Here is a 14,036-nt window from a genome sequence, read left to right as displayed (position 1 = left end):
ATACATGTATGTATGTGCATATGTATGTACACACATGTATGTACGTACGTACGTATGTATGTGCATATGTATGTACACACATGTATGTACGTATGTATACAAACTTGATCTATGCATAGTTTAGTCATCCATTTTATTGACATTATTGGCATTGGTCAATACGCAAGATAGTTGTTCATTTCATTGGCATTTGCACGATTGGCATGTGAAGTCATTCCAGATGGTTAATTGGCTTTGTGTAATGGTATTGCATTGATCTGTTACAACACTATATTGGAAATCATTACTGAGCACATTTTTTCTATTTTGCTAAGCATGTATGTATGTATGTGCATATGTATGTATGTACGTGCGTATGTATGTACACATGTATGTACATGTGTATGTATGTATGTATGTGCGTATGTATGTATGTCTATGCATATGTATGTTCACGCATGTATGTACGTATGTATACATACTTGATCTATGCATAGTTTAGTAATTCATTTCATTGACATGATTGGCATTGGTCAATACATAGTTTAGTTGTTCATTTCATTGGCATTCACACGATTGGCATGTGAAATAATTCCAGAGGGTTAGTTGGCTTTGTTTAATGGTATTGCATTGATCTCTCACAACACGTAGTTTATGATCTCGTAAACGTTTGGTATAGTTGTTCATTGCATTATTAATTAGAGTTCTATTTGAACCAAACATACGTGGAATACACAAAGAGTGGCAAATGATGAATGCTCAATTGTAGAACTTGAAAGCATATAGAAATGTGATTTGCTAGATGATTGTATAGTTCATGATTCTATCCTATGTTATATCTATAGTCCTAATTTCCTTGCATATGTTTTTATTTTTTTGTCTTTTTGTCCCTATTTGATTTCCTATGTATGTTCTCATTGACAAGATTATCAAAAGTATTAAGGATTTCTGGTAGATGATTGTACAATCATGATTCTGTCCCATGTTATATGTATATTCCTAATTTGCTTGGATATTTTTTAAATTTCTTTTTTTTTTCTTTCCACAATTCGGTTTCCTATGTACGTGCTTCTTGAAAAGATTGTCAACAGTATTGATAAAGTGTCTTTCTCTTGTATTTTTTTATTGCTCTTGATTTGCTAATATTGCAAGACCACACATGCTGATAAAAAATGAGCTATCTGATGATTGTTTACTGTGTTTGTAAACGATCAATATTTCTGATGCCACTCCTTGGTGTATTCCATTAAAAAAATAATCAAGTTTTAATTTTTCAAGCATGTTTAGTTCATATATGCAGGATTGACCATCTAACAATACAAACAGTAATGGGAAGATTGAGCAGCATGAGAGGGTTGTCGTCGAATGTGGGGCATAAGGGCATACATTGTGGATTTCTAAGTGTTTTCGTATGTAACGGTGTGTCGTCGAATGTGAGGCATAAAGGCATACATCGTGGATTTCTCAGTGTTTTCGTGTTTAACAGTTTGTTTTTACACCACCATCAAATCATGGATATTGTTCTATCAAGTTAGCAAGTTTTCATATTGTAGTAATTATGTGAAATTCATTATCAGAATTTTATGATGTTAAAATATGATTTATATGATTAATGATTTTCATGATCTTTTTTTTAAAATTGCATGTAAAATCTATGTTTCCAAAATTCCACATTTTTTAAGAGCAATTATTGACAAAGCATCATTTTTCTTGTTAAAGTTATCATCAAATGTTTAATGTATGTGAATGTAAAATGGTATATTTTTTCCTATATAATATTTCACGTAAAATTTTAGTTGCATATTTTGTTGAATAATTAACTAACTTAATAAATTTATTAAAAGGGAGAGATACATAGAGGGGCAGAGAGTGCGGGATAAGAAGGGGGGACGGAGGGACAGAGGGAGAGAGCGAGAGAGAGAGAGAGAGAGAGAGAGAGAGAGAGAGAGAGAGAGAGAGAGAGAGAGAGAGGAGCTTGTGTGTTCCTGCATCTGTAGAAAGGTGTCTGTTGATGTGTGTTTTATGACTCACCAAACAGTAGAACAAAATACTGAAATATCTTATCCTCTCTTGAATATATATCTGTCTATGACCTCATCAAGATCTTCAAATGTCTCCTCCCCAATTGAAAGTATTTTCCAAGTCGAAGATAGCTAGCAAAATCCTTTTGGTCTTTTCCTCCCTCCACAATATCCTTGTGTGCCAAACTCCATTGAAAATGTTCAGTGTTAGAATCAAGTGAGTAGGCCCTTTCAAGCTTGGATGAATAATACTCTCCCCTGGCTCTTTATCTGTTAGGAACTTAATGGTTTCATTCTCTTGTTCACTTCGTGAAATGGAATCCTCTTCCGCAAAATATGGATCCTAAACCTTCTTATCCTTATCCTGTTCACCCTGATAGTTATCATTCTTCAGTGAACTCTCTTTGCAAGTTAACTCAACTAGGTACTTCACTTTTGTCATAGTTTTCACCCAACAGGTAAGGATGCTGCCTTCTGCAATTTTTTCTATAGGATCTATATCTAGATCATCAGAAAGCTCCTCTTTCAATATTATTCATGTCAAGCTTGATTCCAGATCACAAATTATACAATGATTTTGGACTCTGCGGGGACAATTTTTCCCATTAACAGGGTCTCTTCATTTTCTCTAGTCAGCAGATAAAATTCCTCATCCTGGGATGGCTCTTTATATGGTGATCTCAAATCCTGAAATCCATGTAACAATTCACTCTTTATGTCAGCAAGGGTTTCTTGCTTTTTATTGGATGTTCATTGCTCCACACTTCTAGCATATTCATCAATATCAAGGGCATTTAACAGATCAGGATATTTTTTGACATGCTCAACAGCCATTTCTTGTGTTTCCTCATCCATATCATCTATATCATGTCCAGCTTCTTCACAATATATGTCCTTAGCCATTTTCTTGGCAAATTCATATGACTTTGGATGAATTCTAGTATCATCCAATGGATCCATAACATGGTTTTTGGATGCTGCTTGTCCATTCCCTCTAACCCTTAAAAAAACCAATAGCATTTATAAAGACAAGTCGCTTCATAGCCTCTACAGTTGGTTGCTGTAACTATTACCTGCTCAACAGCTTCATACTTTTCATCTAGAGTAAGGAAATGTTCCAATGAATGAAGCTTGAATGATAATATTTCTTTGCCAAGACTATATAATGTTGCAACCATGGCCAATGGATTCTGAAGATACTGACCAAGAGCCACAACACGCCTCACAATCCCTCTCTATGTCGGCAACTAGTCTTAAGAGATGCGAGAATTCTCATATAGTGTAGGCAATAATTGATCTGCATAAACAACATTTATTGTGTCCAATCCTTCTACCAAATCACGTGGATGAACACAAACAGAGGGAGGGATAGAGGGAGGACACAAACACACATATTTAGCGGCTAAGTCACAAGGTTCAAGTTTCAGTTCGAGTTCGACAATTATGAAGTTCGGATGAACTTGACAATAAATTCAATTCGATAATAAATTTGTCTTACATAATTTTTCAAAAATATATAATATATATGATCACAATTTCCAACAATGGGACAAAAAATAACTTTGTACAAATGATTGCATGTATTATTATTTTTTTACTTTTCTTTGCTAATAAATAGAATTAAAATAAAAAATAATAATCATTTTATTTATTATTGACTAACAAAATAAAACTGTGAATATTCAAGAATAAAAAATAATAATAATGTAATCTAATTATAAATAAATTAAATCATAAATATTAATAGTTTACTCATTATAATCCTTGTGTTTCACTAATTAAATAAGATTAAAAAAATTTACATCAAATTCCAATTCCAATTAGAAAATGAACAACCAAACGCAAGAAAAAGATATTCCCAGTCATATTCTGTTCCAATTCCAATTTCTAAATTGGCAACCAAACGCAAAATATGGATTTGAAAATTCATCTTCCATGTCAACCAAACGGTCCAACTATCTTCCTAGAATACATAACCAGGTTTTCGGAAACCTGATTATCAGATACCTTGGTTATGAGAGAAATTCATCTTCCCCAACCAAACGGAACCTTACAGAATAGGGTAGTTTCAATTGAGAGCCGGATGTTTAAATAGTGGAGTGTAGGGTTTGTCTTTATCTTCACACCTCTTATGCTTATCGTAATAACACATTCAACTCAAAGATTTATGCTTTGAGTCACGCTCGTATACCATTTTAGGACACCGAAGATCCATGCAAGCATTAATCTTTGAAACATTTCGTCCAACAGTGAAAACACATAGCAAGACTCCATGTTTTGACATGTAATAAAAATGCCCTTCCTCTGCATTAATTTGAGAGTCTCGAACATGGAGAGCGACTGTTAACTCTCAATCACAGTAGGTGCAACCCCATGTGTTTGTTCTTGCAATTTGGCGGACTAGACCATATTAAATTGTTCCCCATATGGTACATTTTGCTTTTGAAAAAATGAATTGTAATGTACAATCCTTCATCGTATAACAAAATTAGTAAAAGGTAATCATGACTATGGTAGACTGGGATAAGATTTACAGATATCTTAAAAGGAGAGAATGGAAAATATAGCCCAAAAAAAGTTCACTTTCATGCATGAAGTTTTGAAACTATTATTCACAATTTTCCACTGTTATCCTGGTTCCAGCAATTGTTTAAAAAATTAAATGAACTCACAATTATACTTTTTAAAGCTTCCTTGTATCAGCACATCCTTGTACCTCTTATTGGTGCAAGTGCTAGTTTGTACTGAAAACCTTCATATATAATACCTCATTTCATAGAATTTCAATTGTTTTTTAATGGCTCTCACCGCCCTGAGACACTGACGTCACATTTACGGTCCGTGTTGATACGGAGGAAGTTGTTGACTTGAACAAGGATATATTTATGCTCCAACTCCCACTCTCGGAATGAATGGCTTTGTCAATGCATCCCGATTTCAGGTCCAAAAGGAAACAGCAAAGTTTGTGCCACCTCATACTCACATACACTGCTCCCACAAATCCAATTGATATCCCCAATGCCAATGCAACCATTGAAATGTGCCTTCCTGCAACTCTCCGAATTGTTTCCTTCTTCACCTTCTCTGCAATTGTTTGCTTGCATTTTTCCAATGGGGGCCCACATAAACACTGGTTTTCCAGATATGAACTCTGGTCGAAAGTGGCCAACTGCTCTTCTGTGTGTATTGCTCCGCAAAGCCCGTTGGAGGAGACATTGAAGAATGAAAGAAACAACAAATTATATAGCTCCTTAGGAATTCGTCCACTTAGCTGATTACTGGACAGATCCAACGCTTCCAAATATGACATTTGCCCAAGAGATGGCGGAATCTCGCCTTCTAATTGATTTCTGGATAGATTTTGCGAAATCAGGTGGCTGAGACTTTCAATGGTTGGGGGTATTTCCCCACTAAGCTTATTACTTGACAAGTCGACGCTGGTATATACTCGGAGAACAAATGGATCTGCGAAAATATAGTAAGTTGACACACTAAACTCTAAATAATATTTAGTCACATTTAGCTCTCGATCTCCAAGGATTCCAAATCCAAGGAGGCTGTCAAGATTAGATGGTTGTTGGATAAATTCAACAGCTGCAACTTGGTGAGATTTGTGATCCATGCCTTAAGGAATGCTACCCTCAAGCTTATTGAAGCCAAGGCTTAAAACCGTCAACTCAACAAAATTGGGAAGGGAAGGAAGCTCACCTGTAAATCCATTTCATCTCAAATCAATAAGCTGAAGTTGTGTACAGTGGGCGATGGATGAAGGCAGGGGCCCTGAAAATGAATTATCTGACAACATCAGAATCAGCAGAGAACAGCTATCAGTAATTGTTCGAATTGTGCCTGACAGATTGTTAGCATGCAACTGAAGGGAAAGAAGGTTGGTAAAATTGCCTATCCCTTCCAGTCAATATGTTAACACCCAGGGTAAGGGTTTGAAGACTGCTCAAGTTGCCTATTCCTTGAGGAATTTTTCCTGCCAATTCATTATTATTCAGGATAAGATTTTCAAGTCTGTTCAGATTTGCCTAATCCTTGAGGAATTCTTCCTGTCAACTGATTTCCACTCAAGTTCAAATATCTCAGCTCTGTCAGCTTGCCGATGTCCTCCCAAAGGGATCCTGTGAAATTGTTGTCGCCAAGATTCAGTTCTGTCAACAGAGTCATATTGAGGATTGAATTTGGTAGCATACCTTCGAAATGGTTGTATCCTAAATCAAGGACCTCTAAAGAGGAAAGGCGAGATATGCTTGCGGGCAGTTGCCCGTGAAGTCCGGTGCCCCTCAGGCTTACCGAGGTGAGACTAGCACAATTTCCGATTTCTGGAGGAATGAAGCCTGTGATATTTACAGGACCATCTATGGCCAAGTCTGAAAGCTCTCTCAATTTTTCCAATTCAGGTGATATAATACCCGACAATAATGAATTATTCCCCAAATTCAAAGCTTTCAAGGAAGAGCAATTACCTATAGTTGGAGGAATGTTGTCCTCAAACATGTTGCTCTGCTGATCAAGAGATTTTAGTTCCTGAAGCCTGCCAAATTCAGAGGGAATGCTTCCTGTCAAGTTGTTATCTGAAAGAATAATCGATTGCAGGTGAGTGCAATTGGCCAAATATTTGGGAATGCTTCCAACAAGGTCGTTGTTTTGTAGTTCAAGATGCCTTAGCTTGCCAAGACCCCGGAATTCAGAGGGAATACTTCCGCTTAATTTGTTTCCTGAGAGAAGGATCGATTGCAGCTGCGTGCAGTTAGCCAGAGATTGGGGAATGTCTCCAACAAGATTGTTGCTGTATAGGAAGAGATATTCTAACTTGCCCAGGCCCCCAATTTCACTCGGAATCCTCCCGCTCAACTTGTTTCCTGAAAGATTAATCAGTTGCAGCTGCGTGCAATTGGCCAGAGATTCGGGAACGCTTCCAAAGAGATTACTGCTCTCCAGATAGAGATACCTCAACTTGCCCAGACCACCAAATTCAGTAGGAATGCTTGCCCTTAAGTTGTTTCCTGAAAGATAAATCTGCTTCAGTTGCGTGCAATTGGCCAGAGATTTGGGAATTGAACCCCAAAGCCGATTATCATCCAGTCTTAGTATCTGCAGCACTCTGAGCTGTCCAAGCTGTGGGGGAATCCATCCCGTGAGCTTATTATCTTTGAGATCCAGAGTTTTCAACAAGGAGAGACCTCCAATTGAAGGAGATATGACAACTTCCAGTTTTAGATGAGAAAGTTGTACAGAGTCCACTCTCTTGCTGTGCAATCTGCAGGAAATGCCGAACCAGTGGCAGACATTGGCTGAATTGTTTGCCATCCAGCTTGATAGCGATCCAGATGGTTCCAGGCTTATATACCCTTTCTGAAGGACAACAGAGCTTCCACGTCCATTGCATCCCTCTCAGAATACATTTCCTCCAGAGTCACATCGGTATTCAAGGTTGCAGTTGCCCGCATAGTTTGCAAGGCAAGAAAGAGAGTGAGTGAGTAAATAAAAGCACATCTTTCCATTTTCAACTTGTTCCACAACCAGCACGAGTCCATTCCACAGCATCTGAATAATGTTCTGTTTCGTTCTCAACTATAACAAAGAAGAGTAAACATCCCCGCACATTCCCCTCAAAGACCGCACATTTGACGGCGATGAACGGCATTCGGTCTCTATACCGGGTCAAGCACGTTTATTAACCCCGCTGATGGGAAACGTCTAAATTTTAGTAAGTCTAAATTTTAGTCTTTACTCTAAATTTTAGTCTTTAGATATATCCATTCTCCCCATTCTAGAATTTAAATCTTCGCATGTGCCAAAAAATTAAAAATATATATCTTATCAAAGTTTGTAAGAAAGAAAAACTATTTGTGAATAATAGAGATTTCAAAAAATATATATAAAAGAAAATAATTTTATTGGAAATGTAGATTTTTAATATTTTTGTAAATAAATGATTTTAAAGGTCATTATAATTAATAAGACTCTTTAATTTTTTTGATGGAGGTTATCCACAAACAAGTTTTAGGTACCTGATATGGGCCCACACGTGTCTGAAACCTCTTCGGCTAAGAGCCAAGGACTAAGAAATTTATTTATTTTTATAAATTGTTATATTTTTATAAATCTATATTTCTTTTGAAGTGTCTACAAATGTACATTCTAAGTTATATATAATTTGTATCAATTTTCAACTTTATAAGTTATGAAACCATACATTCAATAAATGATTAGATTTATAATCATAACAAGAGCTTGCTTGAGCTGCCCTCTCTATCTAGTGTCAAAGTAAAAGGTAGATCTTGGAAGGGAATTTTTTTATAGTAGAATTAAGATTGAACTTGCTCTTCATAATGCAAGGGCCAGTATAGTTATTATTAAATATCTTATATTGTAACACAAATATTAACTATATCTACTCCATTCTTAAACATCAAATGAGATAAAAAAGCAAAAGGAATCTACATAAATAAATAAATGTTGTGAGATCTTGAACCTTACAATGCAAGGCTCAAGTTAAGGGGAGCTTTGGTCCAATGACACCTCAACATCCCATCTATGTGTCTATTATTCCAATTAAAAAATCAATTCTTACTAATTGACCTACTCTATACATATATTAATTAGGTGAAGAATTAGCTAAGCTTATCACTAGTTTATTTCCTCTGGCTTCCCATAAGATAAGCATTGCATAAATCTTATCATGCCTTACAAAAGTTATCATGGTGCAATCAAAGAAGGGCTAGTGATTGATGATCAGAGAGCATGACATGCTTGGCACTCTCAACTGAAATTCACAACTTGGAGCATCTAGAAAATATATCTACAAATAAATCTAGCATATCTTATGAATCCTATCAAACTACATGTGCTCCTACAAAATTACCACCTCCTTCATATTACAACCCTTTGAAAGAGTTACAACCCTTCATCATTCTAACTTTTGAAAGAGTCGTTTTTCTTTCCATTCCTTCCTTCTTCCATCCATTCTCCTTTGATTCCTACACTTCATCTTTCTTCCTTCTTCTATGTATCTCCCCTTTTAAATGAATTCTTCTACCTTTTATATGCTTATATTGAGAGATCCATAACTCTTCACTATATGCCTCTTAATCTTCCATTGAAATTAATTAATTTGTATATGTATTTATAATATTTTATATTATTATTTTAAAACAGAATAATTATTAAATCCTATTGTTAAAAACACTGCTTAATCACTTACTTTTATTCTTATGAACCAATAGATACATGTATAATGTATTCAAAGAAATTTCTTATGTAAAATATAAGATCTACAATAAGTTGGGGATTCATCGTTGCTTCCTTCTACTCTTGCTTGTGTTCTAAGGGGCTTTGTGGGGCTAGCGTTCTCTTGGATTTCTAAAATTCCTCCCCCTAATGTTTTCATCTTCTAGAATTAGGACTTGTACTTTTCGTTCTTCTTCACCTTGTTGGTTACAAATGAAGAATACGTTCCTCGTTGATAGGGATCCCATTGACGACAACTAGAACTATATTTTTTATTAAGATATAAGAGGTCCCATCATAATTTTTTGGGGAGATGTAGGATTATTTGAAATTTATTCTTTCAAATTAGGAGCCCCTTCTTTTTAGGCCTCTAAATTTGACCATGTGAAATTAAGATGAAGCTTGAAATTGCCTACCAACTTAGAAGAATTTTTTACCACACGTCAAAGATCTCTCCATTTTATTTCCACAAAAAATAAAAATTTAAAAAGAAAATAATTATTTTACTTTTATTAATATACTTCTTAAATTTAAGAGCTGAAATTTTAAGTTCAAATCTAATATAAAATGAATGATACTCTGACCAAAATTTTATTTTTAAGAAAGCCTACTCGTCCATGAAACTCCAATCTTACAAGTGGGTGGAAAAGGAGAGTCAAATTTGTACAAAGATAAGAATTGACCCGTTAAAATTTTGCCAGTGCTCACCGCTGAAGTCTATGCATAGGGGAGAGGACCCAGTACTTGAACGCGTTTCAATAGTTGTGAATGGAGTTGTTCACTTGATACCTACACTTGTTGACTTAATGTCCAATTTTTTTGACAACATTGCACCAATACTTGTGACTTTAAAGTTGTTAGTACAATGCTAACTACCTAAAATTGAATAAAATGTACCTTTAGTTATAAAAATTAACCAATGATGTGATGCCACATCAGCTGTTCAACTATGGGTACCCTTTATGCACGACGATTGGTCTCACTTTTTTTTTGGGCTATTTTCGACAATTTGGCAAAAAGCATGCTGATGTGGCATCATAACAGGGGATGTGAACTTGAAACCTTAGTTATAAGTAGGTGACTCACCAAGTAAGCTACTGTAAAAAATTGAGAGCGATTTGAAATTTTTACGTGGAGTTTTGATAAGCGCGAAGTTAAGGTGTTCAAGTACTGAGTCCTCTCCCCTCTCCCCTAGTGCTTAATGAATCGTCGACTGGTAGTCCGTAAGAAGCTTCATCTGTCCTTCCTCGAAGACTGTTGACCAAAATTCAATGCTTTGCTGATTAAGATACCTGCAGCGCGCAGAATCCGAGCCAAAAACTTGAAGCATTTCTGCACAACATCAGAACATCTACAGTATGAGGCATTTTTGCACGCAGCCTGCTCCCGTTGTTACTCTCTTATTCTGCGCGTCATTTCTGACTCTTGCGCTCTCTCTCAACACCACACAAGTCGAAGTCATGAAAGAAATTTCTAGTTATTCATCTGACTGGAGCCGTCAAGTCTCTGGTTCTGATCCATGCCAATGGCAAGGTGTACGATGCAGTGAAAATGGGGGCGATGATGTTGTAACACTCCGCTTGGCTGGTTTTGAGTTTAGTGATAGCATTTTCCAAAGCATTTATAACTTGCCGGCTCTTCAGGTTCTTGATCTGTCCAGCAACCTTCTTACCGGTGAGATTTTCCAAGTGCTTAGTCAATGCACCAATTTGATTTCGATTAACCTCAGCCACTCACCTAACAGGCCCAATCCCTTGGGACATAGGTAACCTAGCCAATTTGGAAACTCTGTCTCTCTCTTCCAATCCTTAATCTGGAAGCATTCCATTGCAGTTATCATACATGAAAGATCTGCTGTTCCTTGATCTCAGCGACAACCAACTATCTGGATCTATTCCTTCACAATTGTTTTCTCTCAGTAATCTGAAGACTCTGGACCTGACCTCCAATTTTCTTTCTGGAGGCATGCCTCAATTTTTTTTAAGAAATTTGATTAGGTTGAGCATAGGTAACAACAGGCTGAATGGAACCGTCCCTTCTACAATTTCAAATGCCCCAAATTTGGCATCCCTAGAAATGAATAACAACCATTTGAATGGCACAATTCCAGAGCAGCTAGGAGATTGTGGGGAACTCCAGCGGCTTGATCTAGGAAACAATGAATTGAGAGGCCCCTTGACCGCTCTGCTGCCTAAACTCCTCCAATTACAGTTTTTGAAGCTCACAAACAATAAGTTTGAGGGAACAATTCTAGTTGAGCTCTCTGTTTTATCTGGTTTGAGCTATATTGATTTGAGTGGCAATCTATTATCCGGAGACCTACCTTCAAATCTTTTCAAGCTTAATCGTCCGCAACATCTGTGTTTACAGAATAATCGTTTTACAGGAATTATTCCAGGGAATATACAAGATGGAGTGTCCTTGCTGGAGCTCAGATTGGACAGAAACAATCTCAATGGAGCCATCCCACAAGGAATTGTTATGATGCAGATTGTTCATCTGAGCCTCAGCTACAATTCTTTGCATGGAATAATTCCCAACTCCTTATCCTATCCGAGTACACTGAAAACTATGGATTTTTCGAGCAACATGTTGACAGGTGAGATTCCAGAATCCATAGCAAGTATGAAGCATCTTGAGGTATTAGATCTCTCAAACAATGAATTAACAGGGGAAATCCCAGAGTCTTTAGCACATTTGATGCAGCTTGAAGTATTAAAACTGTCAAATAACAAATTAACAGGACAAGTCCCAGAATTCTCAAGAAAAATGAAAACTCTGGACCTGTCAAATAACAAATTGACATATAGCATTCCAAAGGGGAAAAGTCACTCTGCATACCTCATAAAAATATTGGGAGCAATAGGTGCTGTTGCTGTTTTTATAGCTTGCTGTGTATTTTTTGGGTTTCTGTGGACAAGGAATTTGCATAGAGAGGGGTTCAATAAAACAGTTCGTAAAATGCTTCAAAAGGTGGAGCATCCGCGGATCTCGTACGAAGAGCTCCTGACGGCAACCGATAGATTCAACAGCTCCAATCTGCTAGCAATAAATAGCTTTGGATCTGTGTACAAAGGAATTTTGACTGATGGAACCCGCGTTGCTGTGAAGGTTCTCAATTTAACGCTGGAGGAATCAAACAAAATCTTCAAAGTAGAATGTAAAGTGCTGCAGAGGGTTCGACACAGAAATCTAGCTAGAATCATTACAACATTTTCAAGCCTTCAGTTCAAAGCTTTAGTCTTTGAGTATTTTTCCAATGGAAGCTTAGAAAAACATTTGTATCGAGACATAGGTCATGTTTGTAGATTGGGACTGAAGGAAGTGCTGAACGTAGCCATAGATATAGCCCATGCTGTGGAATACCTTCATTATGATTGCCATGTGCAGATAGTGCACTGTGACATAAAGCCAAGCAATGTTCTTTTAGATGAGAGCATGACCGCTCATCTTGCAGATTTTGGTATATCTAGATTCATGGGAAGAAGCTCGGCCAATTCAGTAACCTCAACAATAGATTTAAAAGGTTCAGTGGGCTACATCGCACCAGGTATGGTCTCTCAAATGTGTTTCTTTTGAAATGATTTATGGGTTTCTATATTGGTATAATGGAGGAAACAAGTAACATTATTCTTTTATCGTAGAATATGGATTGAGTGGCATCATATCACTTCGAGGAGATGTCTACAGCTTTGGCATTTTGTTATTGGAAATGCTGACAAGGAGAAGGCCAACTGATAATATATTTGATGGAGATGTGAATCTCCATAGCTGGGTGAACAGGGCATTTCCAGACAGGGCTGCTGAGGTAGTTGATAAAAGCTTTCAACTGGAAAGGGCTGGCAAAGAAACAGCAGAATGTCTGATTTCATTGATGCGAATTGGTTTGTTGTGTTCAAGAGAATCGCCTGAAGCACGACCGAGTATGAGCGATGTGTCGAATATATTGAAGGGGTTTGAACAGGATTGGACCACACATGTTTCTGCCATCGACTATTTCCAATCTACTTTGTGACTGATTAAAAAGTTGAATTCCTTGGATGATCTGGAAAGGGGATAACTCTCTGAACAAGGGAAAGTTTTCCAGTACATGTGGAATGTGCAGAATATAGTCAATGTTTTTCATTATTCGATTGTATATGGTCATAGTATTGTTCTGGGCAACACTGTGTGTCTTGTCTTTTTCTGCTGCTGAAAGTCATCGTGGTTTCCTAGTGTTTCTTTGGGCACATTTCTAAGCTTTGTTGTAATCCCTCTTATCAAGAGGTAGTTTTTGTTTTTTCAGTTGACACAACCTGCGCAATGCAACTAAATCTTTAAAGCTAGAGTAAATCCAATTTGAAATGAACCAAATAATTGCCAATTTCCTTTGTCTTCAATGGAGATTTCGTCTATTAAAGTCGGCAATTTACAATTACAGAGAGGGCTATCCGGCCCTTACAATGTACCAACGTCCAAACAAAAAAATTATGTATTCTAACACTCCCCAGCAGCAGAAAAGAGTAAATGAAAAAAATTTCAGTCATATGGGGGTTTGCTAACTTTTAAAGATTTTTATCGAGTGAAAGTCAATTTTATCAGTGTACAGATCAATTTGAATTTATACCTTTGAGGTGGACAAATTTATGAAAATCTTTTCATTCAAATTGTAAATGTGATTGTGTCTTTATATAGAAGTATGCCGACTCAATCATTGTTTCAATACAGGTAAGGGCACGTGATGGAAATTTGGAAACAAGAGCTCAAATCTGACTAATGTACACTTGTATTTTAAAGTTTTTTTAATATATAACATTT

The 14,036-nt window shown here is 36.6% G+C and overlaps 3 protein-coding genes across 3 annotated transcripts; 2 read left to right on the top strand and 1 right to left on the bottom strand.

Moving 5' to 3' along the window:
- Positions 1–6,014: 6,014 nt before the first annotated feature.
- On the bottom strand, positions 6,015–7,441 carry LOC149554427 (uncharacterized). The gene has a single exon (XM_089828869.1). It carries the CDS (start codon positions 7,314–7,316, stop codon positions 6,015–6,017), a length of 1,302 nt encoding a protein of 433 aa, XP_089684995.1. The 5' UTR covers positions 7,317–7,441.
- Positions 7,442–10,551: 3,110 nt separating this feature from the next.
- LOC149554426 (receptor-like protein kinase BRI1-like 3) lies at positions 10,552–11,008 on the top strand. Its single transcript, XM_089828484.1, has one exon. The coding sequence runs from the start codon at positions 10,598–10,600 to the stop codon at positions 11,006–11,008; it is 411 nt and encodes a 136-aa protein (XP_089684610.1). The 5' UTR covers positions 10,552–10,597.
- A 73-nt stretch (positions 11,009–11,081) lies between these two features.
- Positions 11,082–13,764, top strand: LOC149554425 (uncharacterized). The gene is made up of 2 exons (XM_089828483.1): positions 11,082–12,789; positions 12,884–13,764. Exons 1-2 carry the CDS (start codon positions 11,082–11,084, stop codon positions 13,252–13,254), a joined length of 2,079 nt encoding a protein of 692 aa, XP_089684609.1. The 3' UTR covers positions 13,255–13,764.
- The last annotated feature ends 272 nt before the right edge of the window (positions 13,765–14,036 follow it).

The sequence above is a fragment of the Cupressus sempervirens genome, chromosome 5 (genome assembly GCF_028749045.1).
Source record: "Cupressus sempervirens isolate cs-2001-9-10 chromosome 5, ASM2874904v1, whole genome shotgun sequence".
NCBI classification, from domain to species: Eukaryota; Viridiplantae; Streptophyta; class Pinopsida; order Cupressales; family Cupressaceae; genus Cupressus; species Cupressus sempervirens.
The sequence above is the reverse complement of the archived record's forward strand: the minus strand, read 5'-3'. Positions and strand labels throughout refer to the sequence as shown.

Bases quoted from the DNA above. Each gene is read 5' to 3' on its own strand.
- LOC149554427 (XM_089828869.1), bottom strand. From the start codon at position 7,316: ATGGCAAACAATTCAGCCAATGTCTGCCACTGGTTCGGCATTTCCTGC.
- LOC149554425 (XM_089828483.1), top strand. From the start codon at position 11,082: ATGAAAGATCTGCTGTTCCTTGATCTCAGCGACAACCAACTATCTGGA. The intron at 12,790-12,883 runs GTATGGTCTCTC...CTTTTATCGTAG, and splicing joins AGTGGGCTACATCGCACCAG to AATATGGATTGAGTGGCATC.
- LOC149554426 (XM_089828484.1), top strand. From the start codon at position 10,598: ATGAGGCATTTTTGCACGCAGCCTGCTCCCGTTGTTACTCTCTTATTC.